At 31.2% G+C, this 14,338-nt stretch overlaps 1 protein-coding gene across 1 annotated transcript; it reads right to left on the bottom strand.

Annotated features, from left to right (window-relative positions):
* Positions 1-12,510: 12,510 nt before the first annotated feature.
* On the bottom strand, positions 12,511-13,716 carry LOC140450704 (uncharacterized). The gene has a single exon (XM_072544374.1). It carries the CDS (start codon positions 13,714-13,716, stop codon positions 12,511-12,513), a length of 1,206 nt encoding a protein of 401 aa, XP_072400475.1.
* Positions 13,717-14,338: the final 622 nt, after the last annotated feature.

Below are 14,338 nucleotides of genomic sequence, written 5' to 3'. Positions count from 1 at the left end.
GTATATATATATATATATATATATATATATATATATATATATATATATATATATATATATATCTAACATAGCCAATGTAAATTTAAAATAAACTATCTTTAAATTGAAATTCTTATGAAACTAATTAAATTCTATAGACAATGTAAAATTTAAACAAACTATCTTTAAAATTGAAATTGTTATGACACTAACTAAATTATATTAACAAAATTTTGTACCTTTCTGTCACTGAATGCCTAAATGAAACTGTTCTCCACTATAAAGATTTTAATCACCACTCAATGTCTTCGTTCTCAGCTTCTGTTATCCTTGTTTTTGTGAAATTCCTTTTTCCTATTATCAGCTTCCACCAATTTAAAATATTTTTCTTCTTAATAGCATTTATATTTATTCTTCTTTTCAATATACCAATACCAATCACCAAATATATTATATAATTTTAATTTTCAATTAATACTTTGTTCCATTATCCAATCACCATTTATACATAACATAATTTTTAATCTTCAATAATATTTTCTTTATTCTGTTTCTTAATCTTCATTAAACTTACTATATTGAACATTTTACCAACTGACTGACTGTATTCTATCTTGAACTATATTGAAAATAGGACGGACTGACTTTATACTGACTTCATAACTGTAACTAATTGTCTGACCGACTTCATACTAACTGACTGGCCTGCTTTGCCAAACCGAGATGTATTTCGAAAGACTTCCTAACGAAAGCAGCTTGGAATTTTGAAGTATCGGTTTCAGTCATCGTAGCGAATATAAAAATAAAGACAATTAAATTACATTTCCCACTATAACACGTCATCTCCAAATTTAATTCTGTATGTAAAATTATATTTTGTATATATCCCCTTATAATTGATCTTGTTCTTGTCTATCAATTCGTTAAATTTATCTTTTGAAATTTTATTTTTATTCAACTGTTCCAATATTTTAAAATATTTGTCACTAGGTATAAAATAAACACTATTATCAATTTCAGAATAAAATTTAAATTGTACAATATTTTCAAAACCGGTAACAAAATGATTCCAATCGGTATTATCTTTAATTATTGATACAGCATATTCCGTAAGATCGTCGTAAAGTTCGCAAACCTCTGTTCTGTTGCAAGGCAAATCCATATCGGGCTATAAGAATTTTATATATAATTTACTCTAACTTTGGCAATGATACGTCAGTGCATAATATGTCTTGTGGTCTTGTATAATATAAACTCTTGAATGCTTCTGGTGATTTAACCAAAGATAAGATAGAGTCAACAACTATTGAAACATCGTCATATTTCGATGGATATCTGTCGTTGAGTGCATCAGTAAGAAATGGCATCAAAGTTCTATCATCAAAATCCTTCAAGAGATCCACCAATGAAATCCTATACTGTTCAACGTGCGCAAAATTCTTAAGATCAGATCTCCCCAATTTTGTTATCATTTTTACCAAATCAGGCAAAAAATATAACTTCTCATTTGCATATATCAAAAATTTAGAAAAAAAATACAATGATTGATACTCCAAAGATTTAACCTTAAAATTGAACAACATTGAAAAAAGTATAAAATGGTCGTCCTTTAATGAATATGGACCCATAATTAATGAATCATCTCCAGAAAAAACCGCCATATACACGCTGTCAAGGTTGTAAACAGATGCAATATCACCCATCAAATACACAGTATTACCAAAGAATGTTGAAGGGTCACCAGACTTACGTTGGAATTTAACATACGTCTTGATTCTACATATTCGATCTCTAAGAGTTGTATTACAATGCATGACATACCAAAGATTAACAAAAAAATCTGGCATTCCCAATTTCTTGTAAACCAAACACTCAAACATTAATGCAACCTTCTCCTGAGACTTATCATACTTACTGACGTCTTTCTCGGTTCTGAACGAATGAACCAAAGTCTTCAATGCGTCAGCGGAATAAGATCGCGTAAGTATGTCCGCAAATTCAGACGGTGAGGCGTCAGTAAAAATTTTAAATCTAGGATCCAAAATTGATGTCAGCCTATTTTTCATTTCCTTAAATATGGGGCAATAAATCATATTCACATATTTCGATGATGATAAGATAGTCTGAAGTGAGTGAGTGATATATGTTCAAATTCGCCTTTTCCAGCGATGGTTTAGGTAATTTCTTTATATTGAAATCAAAAATATTTATATCATATAGCTCCCATATGGGTATAAAATCAGAAACCATTCTCTTAAAGTCGGGGTTCTGAGTTTCCAACCAATCCACGACAGATAGTTCATTAGGGTAAATCTGATTGACAGGTGAAGAAAAACTGTATAGCAAATCATGGTAGATTATGCATTAAAACTGATAACGGTTGCAAAATATTTAGAACCACCACTTAGAGAGGATGAAACAGTCTTAAATGTATCTAGACATTTTGATGCTGATGTTGTGCAAACAGTAACTGTACAAAATATTCAAACAATAGAGAGTTTTATTAATTTTATTCAAAGAATACAAAGAGGTAATATGACAAGTAATAATAACAACAATAGAAAAAACAATAATAACTTTCAATATAATTAGAATGATAATCAACAATATAGACAATCATATAATAATAATAGATATGGTGATAGTTTACAAAATTTTAATAATAATAACAGTAATCAAAATAGACAGAATTTTAATAACAATACTAGTTATAATAGACAACATTTTAATAACAATTCTAATTATAATAGACAAGATTTTAACAATAGAAGAAATACAGAGGGCCAGTAGGCAAGAAAGTTAGTTGGAGTTAGGTCAGTCAGTCAGTATATAGTTAGTTGGGGAGATTTTCAAGATAGTAAAGTCAGTATAAAGAAGACACAGTTAGTAAGCAGTCAGTAAAAAGTGATTAGTCAGTCAGAATTAGGAAGAAAGTATAAAGTATGCAATAATCAGTGATTTAGTATTAAAATTTGATAGTATTGGAAAGTATATATATATATATATATATATATATATATATATATATATATATATATATATATATATATATATATGTATATATATATATACATATATTGTTGTACTTTTTACCGATATACAAATTTTATTACTTAAATAAAAATTAAAATTATTGATATTTCATAAAGACACGGGCATATAAATTTTCAAACATCCTGTATAAGACAAAATATGTATTTTAAGTTGTTCGAAGAATTGTTCATTAGGCCTCAGAGACAAGACTTTCAAATATTATCGATATATTAAGAAATTTAAATAAGTCGGTTATTGTGGAATGGATTTACCCGGAATAAAAGTGTATATAGAAAGTGTTTAAACAATAGACCGGGATTTGCGGTGGTTTTTCTCCCCGAAAGATTATATCGGTAAAAGTTTATTAACAAAAGACATTGAATTGAGAAACAGGTATCGTTTGTAGCTATTAGTAAGAAATATTTGTAAAGCAGATAGATTTAGTTAGAATAATTAAAGAATGTTGTTTTCTGGAATTACCCGAATGACGTTTTATAGAGAGAGTTGGTTGGTAACGATATACGTCACAGAGGTGGATGATTTTTATTGGTCAATTTTTGAATGCAAGGAGGTGGTGGTTTTGGCTATGAGATAGGAGAGAGGAAAAAAGAGTTAGTCAGTTTTCGTCGTCCAAGAAGGAAGGAGCTTTGTGATTTGTGGTTGTTTGAAGTCCCGAAGACGTAATTTACCGGGTGCTTTTATTTGCTGTGTAAAAGCTGACCAGTGTGAGGAACGGGGTATAGAGAGATAGAAAAACCAAAGGGTATAAGAATATTAATATCAGACGAAGCCGGAAACATTTGGAGTTATAAACAGGCGCGGAGATTGGCTCAAAAGGAGGCTGCATAGACTAACACGAGTTGTTGGGTTGCAGATGCAAGGACAGATAGGAGAAAGGTGTACGTCATCTGGACCACAATAGGAGCAGAAGCAGAGAAAGGATTTTTTTTTGTGGCGTGGCCATAGAATTGCAACGGCAGAGAAAGAAAGGTCAGTCAATTTTCATTAGAGCAGGAGTGTGGTTTTCATTTATTAATTAAATAAATTGAATAAATAATAGAGACAGTTAATTTTGCGATCATTTAAAAAAAAAAAGAATTATAAAAAGAGCTTAGTTATAACACATATTAAAAATCAATGTAAAATATCATTTGGGTCCATGATAGAAAACAACTTCTCATATATTTAAAGTTAGTATATTGCAAATATTACAGGATTGATTGTTATATAAAATTTCATTAAAATAAAGGACATCTCACATATAGTTCAGTTGAAATTCTATGTATTTTATTCAGGTCCTATTACCTATCCCAATTAGGAAGCCAATTGGAAAATATTTTGAATCCACGATCAAAGGTAAATAGTACAAGTTAAATAGCCTGAGGTTGTAATTAATTAATGCTGATTTATTGTGATTAATTGGAGATTAGATCATTTAATAAATATAGACAGGATTTTTTTTTAAATAAGCAATATAATACAATTTAAATAGCATAACAATATATATATATATATATATATATATATATATATATATATATATATATATATAGTTCAGCTCAACAGGCCTCAAAGGCCCAAGGCTTCAACGGTTTTCTTCCATTTCTTTCTATCTTGTGCTAAGTTTTTCCAATCTTGTACCCGCAGCGACTTCAGATCTTCTTTTGCCGACTCCAGCCATTTTCTTCGGGGGCGACCTCTTTTTCTTTTTGTACCAGCCTCCCTGTTTATTAATTCATTGGGAACTCTTCCTTCCTCCATTCTTACTATATGTCCGAGCCATCTTAATCTTTGAATTTTAGCAAGTCTGGTTATTTTTGGTTGCCCATATATTTGCATTATTTCTTCATTCGTTCTTCTTCGCCAGATGTTCCCCTCTTTTACACCTCCGTATATCCTTCTAAGAATTTTTCGTTCCCATCTATCTAATTTTACTTCTATATCTTTATTTAGTGTCCAGGTCTCGCTAGCATAGAGTACTGTAGGTCGGATAACTGTTGTATATATTCGTTTTTTTGCTGTTCTGGATATTATCTTCGACCTCAGTATCTTAGTCAGGCTCCCAGCACTCTTACTACCTTTGGCCATTCTTTTTATGATTTCTTGGTTCTCTTCGTTCCTATTTGTTAGTGTCACTCCCAAGTAATCGAATTGGCTAACAACTTCAAAGTTATATTCTTTACTTGGGCTTTGAATCTTAAAGAACTGTCCTTGATGATTTTCGTTTCCCCTCATCACCATATATTTTGTTTTTTCTTCGTTTATTTCTAAACCATATTCCCTGGCCATTCTCTCTATTCTAGTAAAGATTTCTCTTAATTCTGCAGGTCTCCTTGTTATTAAGGTAACATCATCTGCATATGCTACGCATTGATGCCTGTGATGATATATTGTGCCTCTAGTGTAGATGTTACACTCTCATAAAATCTTCTCTAAGATAAAATTGAAAAAATCTGTTGATAACGGATCACCTTGTCGCAGACCTCTATTAGTAATAAAGCTATCCGAAACCCGTCCTTCTAACATAACTTTACTTTTAGTATCATTGAGTATGCATTTAGTCAGTCTTACTATTTTTGGTGGAAATTTAAAATATTCCAGTGCTTCGAATACTTTATTTCTTTTTATAGTATCATATGCCTGTCTATTTAATTATAGACTATCAAGAGCGCGAAGGGTATCAGAGAATGTGTTCGGAATATTATGTGCACGATTTCGAGTTTTCAGAAAAATAATGTTACTTGAACCAACGAAAGCGGAGACAATTGTGACTGCTTGTATTTGTTTACATAATTATTTAAGAAAAAAAAAATCAAGGACCACCTACACTCCACCTGGAACTTTGGATTCTGAAGACAAAGACAGTGGTAATATTATTTCTGGAGCTTGGAGGAACGAGATGCAAAACAATATGCCATTCCATAGTTTCGATAAGAGAGCTCGGAAATCAAGTAGTGCTGCGAAAGATGTGAGACAAGAATTTGCAGAGTTTATTATGACCGAACAAGGGAACATTCCTTGGCAAAATGACTATTAACAAATTATATAAAGTAACGAAACAAACAGCAAGAAAATTAATTAATGCATTAATAATATTAATTTTATGAAGTTATTTTATTTTTTTTTTAAAGTTAGAAGTTAACTAACTTTCTACTAACTGCTAAATTACTAGAATATGATACGTTATGATCCTCTTTCAATCGTAGTTATTCATAGCTTATAAATCGTAAAATAAATACAATATTGTTGCATACTTACATGTTTTTGATCTCTTTTCAAACTGAATAATCTATTTTGAACTGAATGTTGAAGTTCTGTGCAAAATTGGTTTCACTCTTGTGTTGTCATTTCTTTTAAACAATCAGCTAAATAATTATGAATTCCATATGTTAATGGAATAATTCATGAAAATGTTGTGTAAGTGCTACCTGAGATTTTTTTGTGTAGCTTCCTCAAAGCATTCCAAACATTTGTGTAATTCTTTGAATAGCAATAATTCATCTATTGTGATTGGTGGTGGAGCTTTTCTTAGTTTTAAGAGCGTACAATTTAGGGAATCTTGGGTTTCAATGGTTCTTCTCAGCATATAAAACGTGCTATTCCAGCGAGTAGATACTTCCTGAATTAGCTTAACTGCAGAACAACTTTTTTCTGATGATGGTTCATAAACATGGGCTGTATTGCTGCTTTTAAAGTACCTCACAGTTTCGTTACATTTAGTTATGACAGTTTGTACAGATCTGAGTCGATTGAATGGGTAAAATAAGGCAAATACCGCTTTTGCAACAATTCACATATTTTTTTCATATTGGGAGTGTTATCAGTCACTATGCATATTACCTTCTTTGCAATCTCCCATTCTTCAAACGTTTGTTGCAAAACACTTGCCAGATTTTCTGCTGTATGGTGCTCTTTCAATTTTGTTACTGCCAGTATGCTGTTTTTGAGATGGAAATTTTAGCCTATATAATGACAAGTAATGGCCATATACGATTTTATGCTAACAGGTCCAAGAATCTGTCGTTATAGAGACAGTTATTTTGTTTGAAAACATCTTGTAGTTTTAACACATACTTTTCGTACATATCTTTCATGATAGTCTCTCTAATAGTAAATTTACTTGGTAGAACATATTTAGGGTCAAGCATATTTACGAAGTTCTTAAAACCAGCGTCATTGACAATACTGAATCCCTTTTCCTTTGTGATGAAGAATCATATTGTACTGATCTTTTAAAAAATGGGCTAATTGACCGAACACTTGATCGTGCTGAGCTAGTACTCAATTCTGTATTACTTGTACTTGCAGAACAATCTGGGACCAGTACTCGTTGTAAATGGATAAAACCGTTTAGTATGATTAGCTAAGTTTGATGTATTGCCGCTAGTTTTATACTCCCTTCCACAGGTTAAACCTTTGGATAGTTTTCGATCTGCAGACCTTTTAAATTAATTCCACACGCTGGAATGCCTTTTTCGGTTTCCTGAAGTTAGAACTATTGTCGAATCAGAATCGGCATCTTTTCAGAATTCAGTTTTTCATTTGCAGAATCTTAAAAAAAATAATAAATAAATACTTAGAAATACTTTATAAAAAATTATAAAATTTGAAAAACTTACCTTCACGACTGGATGTAGGTTTTTCTTCAGTCACCTTCTGTTTCTTTGTTGTAATATCAAATTTTTCCATGATCAAATACAAATATGTATTACAAATCCAAGAAAAGAAACAGGAAACGGAAACAGAAACTAAATATTCTATTCTGGTATAAAATTGAGTTTGTTCTTTTGTGTTCTCTTCTTTTTTCTTTAGTTGCAAAGATGAATGCTTTTTTTAAAGAGAAATTACCGGCATTACACAAAATTGTCATGAACTGAAAATATTTATATCTAAAAACACCGACATAAAAAAACCTGTAATATCGAAAACTATCGATTGTCAAAAAAAATATTGATGGCAAACGATAGTCAGTACTATAGATAGTTATCGATAGTGCTATCGATAGTTCTTCTCCACTAATTGATATACTTGACGTTTTGCAGAAAAAAAATCTGCATACTCGAATTTTGTCATTGCCATTTTTACAGAAATAATGTTTTGCATTAGATCTTTCTTTAGTACATGTTGCATTTCCATTAAAAAATGCTCAGTACATTTATAGATACATAAGTCACAATTAACTGGTTTAGGGCTTTTGCCATCACGTAAAATATTTTTAGTAGGGTAAAGTACCCAGTTATTGGCACTTTAAGCAAAAATTTTTAGGTAACTATTTTAAAAACAGTATTTATTTAAAACATTAATAGTTGTGTTTTCACTTACAGATTTGGTAGTATTTTTAGATAATAATACTGACGTCTTTTTATTCAAATACCATCTGAATTATTTTATATAAATTGTTTTTTGAGAATCGGTCTATTTTACCAGTTATTGGCACTTGAGTCTAGTTATTGGCATACCAAGGATTCCAGGTATTGGCACCTAAATTCAGATAGGCATGTAGTTACGGTTTAGTGGGTACCTAGGTTACGGTAGGTAGGTATATTGTTTAAAAAATATTAAATCTTAATATAACTTTTTATTAAAAACAAAAGAAATAAATAAAAATGAGTCAAACACCAACAAAAATGTAAAACATAAATGTGAAATGTAAAAACATAGGTTTTAAACATTTTTGAACGTTTTTTTCATTTAGATTTAGTGCAATTTAGTTATCTGTGATGGCAACAACGAATTGATTAACGAACAAATCTAAACACAGGTTTACATTGGGAAAAAAAGTGTACCAGTTTTATATGACGGGAACTGTACCTACTCAAAACTTAAGATGCCAAGCCGCGTGTGGTACACACTTTACAAACATAAAAGTCTTTATAGGTCATAGCTTTCTTTAGGCAACCACAATGGTAACTTCTGGAACATTTTTGACACTGTATTCCAAAATTTATCAATGAAAAATTTTTTGTACAACTGGAGGATATTCCTTTATTTAAATTTTATTATTTTTTGGCAATGAACTGAATGAAATTTGTGTTTGTATTAAATGGTTATTATTTGCTGTCTCCTTTAAAATATTTCTAATTTGCTTGAGTTTATTCGCTATTTTTTATTATTTTATCTTGTTCTTTTCTTAACTTATTTTCTTCTTTTTTTACTTTATTTTCTTGTTTTTTCCATTCTTTTTCTGTCTTATCCCTCTGCTTTTCTTCATAATTTTTTTTCAACCACTTGATGTGATAACAAAACGAAGTCTTTCAGTCTCAAGCTTGCCTTCTCTTTCAGGAGTTTTGACCACATCAAGTAATCTTTAAATTCTATGCTCGAGCTAGTATTTGACACACAGTTTGGTTGATTATTATTATTCTTATTAGAATGCTCTACTACAAAATCAGTCTCATTTCTATCAATAATATGTTTAAAATTACTACAATCAAGCAAACTTTCATATGGGTGGGCGGGTGTGTGTGCGTGAGTGTGCTTGGGTGTGTCTGTGTGTGTGTGTGTGTGTGTGTTTAGCTGTTCTTACTAATACTTCATTTCCAGGCATAATTTCACTTCTTATATAATAATCATCTTTCTCTACACTTATTAATTGCATATTTCTATTACTTTACCATTCGTACATTTTCTACGCTCTAACCATTTGTTTTAGCCACTTCTTCCGTCGTCCCATAAGGCGTGTTTAAACTTGACTTCACATGTTGCTCCCATTTTTGATACTTAACTTTTAATTTTGCTTGATCTTCAGGAGGCTCCAAAGTAACATTCACCAGTCGTCCAACATTTTTATTGCATTCCTGCGCGAAAATAGAAAAGGAATTATTCTAAGAGAGATAGGAGAGGTACTTAATCGTGGGTGTAACAAATGCGTAGTTGCCGTATTAAAAATTTAGTTTGAATATGAACATTAGTAGATATACGTTATATACTTACCATATTATTATGTTAGACAATTGATGCAAAAGTTTTGACCAATTTTTGAATTAAATTTCGTTATTTTCCAATAGGTTTAGTTAATTTCAGGTATAAAGTTTTTGTAATCTCTAACTACTTCCCAAGTTTGTGATAGAAAGCGAGGTCGACCACACACACACACACACACACACATACACGCCGTGCACACTTAATCGTGGGTGTAACAAATGCGTAGTTGCCGTATTAAAAATTTAGTTTGAATATGAACATTAGTAGATATACGTTATATACTTACCATATTATTATGTTAGACAATTGATGCAAAAGTTTTGACCAATTTTTGAATTAAATTTCGTTATTTTCCAATAGGTTTAGTTAATTTCAGGTATAAAGTTTTTGTAATCTCTAACTACTTCCCAAGTTTGTGATAGAAAGCGAGGTCGACCACACACACACACACACACACACACACACATACACGCCGTGCACACTTAATCGTGGGTGTAACAAATGCGTAGTTGCCGTATTAAAAATTTAGTTTGAATATGAACATTAGTAGATATACGTTATATACTTACCATATTATTATGTTAGACAATTGATGCAAAAGTTTTGACCAATTTTTGAATTAAATTTCGTTATTTTCCAATAGGTTTAGTTAATTTCAGGTATAAAGTTTTTGTAATCTCTAACTACTTCCCAAGTTTGTGATAGAAAGCGAGGTCGACCACACACACACACACACACACATACACGCCGTGCACACTTAATCGTGGGTGTAACAAATGCGTAGTTGCCGTATTAAAAATTTAGTTTGAATATGAACATTAGTAGATATACGTTATATACTTACCATATTATTATGTTAGACAATTGATGCAAAAGTTTTGACCAATTTTTGAATTAAATTTCGTTATTTTCCAATAGGTTTAGTTAATTTCAGGTATAAAGTTTTTGTAATCTCTAACTACTTCCCAAGTTTGTGATAGAAAGCGAGGTCGACCACACACACACACACACACACACACACATACACGCCGTGCACACTTAATCGTGGGTGTAACAAATGCGTAGTTGCCGTATTAAAAATTTAGTTTGAATATGAACATTAGTAGATATACGTTATATACTTACCATATTATTATGTTAGACAATTGATGCAAAAGTTTTGACCAATTTTTGAATTAAATTTCGTTATTTTCCAATAGGTTTAGTTAATTTCAGGTATAAAGTTTTTGTAATCTCTAACTACTTCCCAAGTTTGTGATAGAAAGCGAGGTCGACCACACACACACACACACACACACACATACACGCCGTGCAATATTTATGGCAACGTGTGCATAAGCCCCAATTGTGGTTAAATTGAGAAGATGTCATAAACATAGTACCATGACGAAGAAAAATCTGTGTGTATAGAAACCATTGATTTACACTCCGTTTTGTCGAAGCTATATATATCACTTGTGGCAACGGAACCACAAATATGCTTCAACAGATAGTGTGTAAAAAAGTTGCCAGAAGTATCTAGATATGTGATCGTGTGTAACATAGGTTGCCAAAAGTATTAAAAAATTAAATGTGTTTGGAAAGCAGTGTTGCTATGTTTAAGAAAAAATCTAGATATATTTAGAAACATTTTATATTAGCACGTATCGGTATCAATGTAGTTTATACTAGAAATGAGTAAGATACAGTTATTCTAGGAATTAAGTGTTTTACGAAGTGTCACAGTTAGGTAGGATCTACATTAATTTTTTTGATTATTTGATGAGTTACAAAACTAGGATTAAAATATTGTTGTTAATTCTGAACAATACTTTAAATAAACTGAAATATCTAAATTAAAAAATTGTAAAATTAAATGTAAATTAAAATAACGATTATGCATTCAATAAAACTTGAAACATAAAAAATGCTTGGTGAATAAAGCAAATAAATCTAGTCTTATTAGGACCAAGAAATTAATGTAAAACCTTGAAATAAAACTGCTAGGACATCTAAAAATCCAGCATTATTAGTTACTTTTTGCTAATTTTAATGCGCATAAGTTTAGTAATTTCATTTTTAACACAAAATCTAATCTTTGACCAACATCTTTCAACTAATATGGGATGTAGCTCAATGCATTTCTCACATTCTTTTTTGTTTGGTACAATTCCCTTCTTAATATTAAGTTTAAAATAATTGCAGACGGCTTCCTTTTCTTGATTCGTCCATGGAACTGGACATCTGGAAATCTTTTTGGTCTTTTTTGCTTTGGTTACTAAAAAAATCAATAAATAATAAATTAATAAATTAATAAATTATATTGTTAGCAAAAAATAGTATTATCATTTTAATTTGGCATGTTTTTACAACGCCCCAGTTACCTCAGATTACAACTGAAATATTCCATATATTGTTGACTGTTTTTCTTAAGATTGTTCAAATAATCACTTACATTTTGTTTTGTGAATGGTCTGAACATTTTCATCATTATCAATTCCTGCTTCACCTTCTTCAGCTTCTGGTTCTTCTTCCTCATCTTCTTCTAAAGTAGGCAGATATAGAAAATGAATCATAGAAGCAAACAAATTAATACTAGTTCAAATTAATATTCAAAACATTACCTTTAATTTCTATTTCGTCAATAGATTTTCCAGCAAACTTGTTCACTTCACCTTTATCAACAGCTATAAGCAATCGACTTACTTTGGTGAGTTCAATCCCAATCCCACTTTCGTGCATTCTGTAAAAATCACGATGTACTTTGATGGAATGACCTAAGTGACGAGCTAACCAGTCATATTGATTTTCTGACATGTCAAATAGTTGACATACAGTTGCTACATATTTACGCAACTTTGTTCCCGTTATTGCTGAAGGATTCTGCAAATCAATTTCTTCACATATTTTTTTCGAGCAATCATGCCCGCTAACATTTGAACTAGATGGATTAGATCTGGCGAAAATGTATACATTTTGACTTGAAATACCACATGTAACTCTATGTTGAATCAAAATATCAATACATTGTTTCGTATTTGGAGTTAGGATTACTGCGACCTTTTTGCCACGTTTCCCTTCAATTTCCACTACTGTCAATGACTCCGCCAGTTTTTTTTCGATTATTGTGAGAGAATTTTTTATTTCGTCCGTATTTTGCTCTGCCCAAGTTGGTCGGGAAATATAATCAGTTAGCTTCATTTTTGCTGCTTCACCCGATCTGCGTTTATTAAACGATATTATTCTAGATAAAGTTAACGTTGCAAGCCGTGTCCACTTATAATTATTAGTGTAGTCTTGTATTAATTCTTGTTTAGCCTTTAACATGTTTGTATCGATATAATTACTAAGTTTCACTAAATCGGTCGTAATTGGCAAAAGTTGAGTGGAATTCAATTTTCTTCGGTAAAGTGTGGATATAGCATTGAAAGATATTCGTATGCTCCATTCCATTTTCATCAGATGAAGGAATGATAACAATGACTTGTTTTTTTCCATATTTCCTGCTCTTAAAGCACTGCCTCTCTGAATAGGCACACATTTCTTAAGAGCATAACCCAATTTTAAAGCTAAACTCGGAGTATGAAATTCTGGTCTACAGTTACTACTAGCTGCCATGGCCATAATAATGGCTTTAGTTGCTTGAACAACCACATCGAATTTCTCAGGAACCAGAAAATCGCCAGTCGTTTGCGACCTACTGTTAGTTAATTTCTTAAGGGATATAACTAAACGAGCTAGCTGCCTCATGGTTTGTCTTATTAACTCGTTTTGAGTATCACCATACTTCTCGTACTGCATGGCTCCATATTTCAATATCAAAATATCATTGTTGCAGGTGTTACCAATTTCATCGTTTTTAAACTTTGCTATTATTGAATTTGTGAAATGTTTAGTAAAACCAATTCCGAATATATCAGCTGGTCTTCTATTACATTTGCTCCATCTTACGTAAATTCCGAAACATTAATCTTAGTCGCTACATAGTTCGTCACACGAAAGATCATTGTCCGAGCAATCAATCGGATCGTCTTCAGAATCCTCACCCAAGTTAATTATTATTTGATCAAAAACGACATCGAATTGTGGTTCTTTTGTCACAAAATTATCCTCAATCGAAATATTTTTATCACAAACTTTTTTTCCATTCTTCTGCAGGAAATTTGTCAAAAAACTCATCGCATAATTCGGTGACGTCATTTAATTTAAAGCTAACATTTTTTGATCTAACAAAATTTTTCAGTTCAGCCCATACCAGTTTAATTGGATTTAGATCCGGATGATAAGGAGGCAGTCTTAATACCTTGTGACCATAACTTCTAATCACAGAATCAATGGAATATTTAACAAATCGAGGCTTATGTAATTTAATTGATTCGTAGAGATCTGTCCGAAGCATATCCTCGGTATACGGTATATTTCG

The sequence above is a fragment of the Diabrotica undecimpunctata genome, chromosome 9 (genome assembly GCF_040954645.1).
Source record: "Diabrotica undecimpunctata isolate CICGRU chromosome 9, icDiaUnde3, whole genome shotgun sequence".
NCBI classification, from domain to species: domain Eukaryota; kingdom Metazoa; phylum Arthropoda; class Insecta; order Coleoptera; family Chrysomelidae; genus Diabrotica; species Diabrotica undecimpunctata.
The sequence above is the reverse complement of the archived record's forward strand: the minus strand, read 5'-3'. Positions and strand labels throughout refer to the sequence as shown.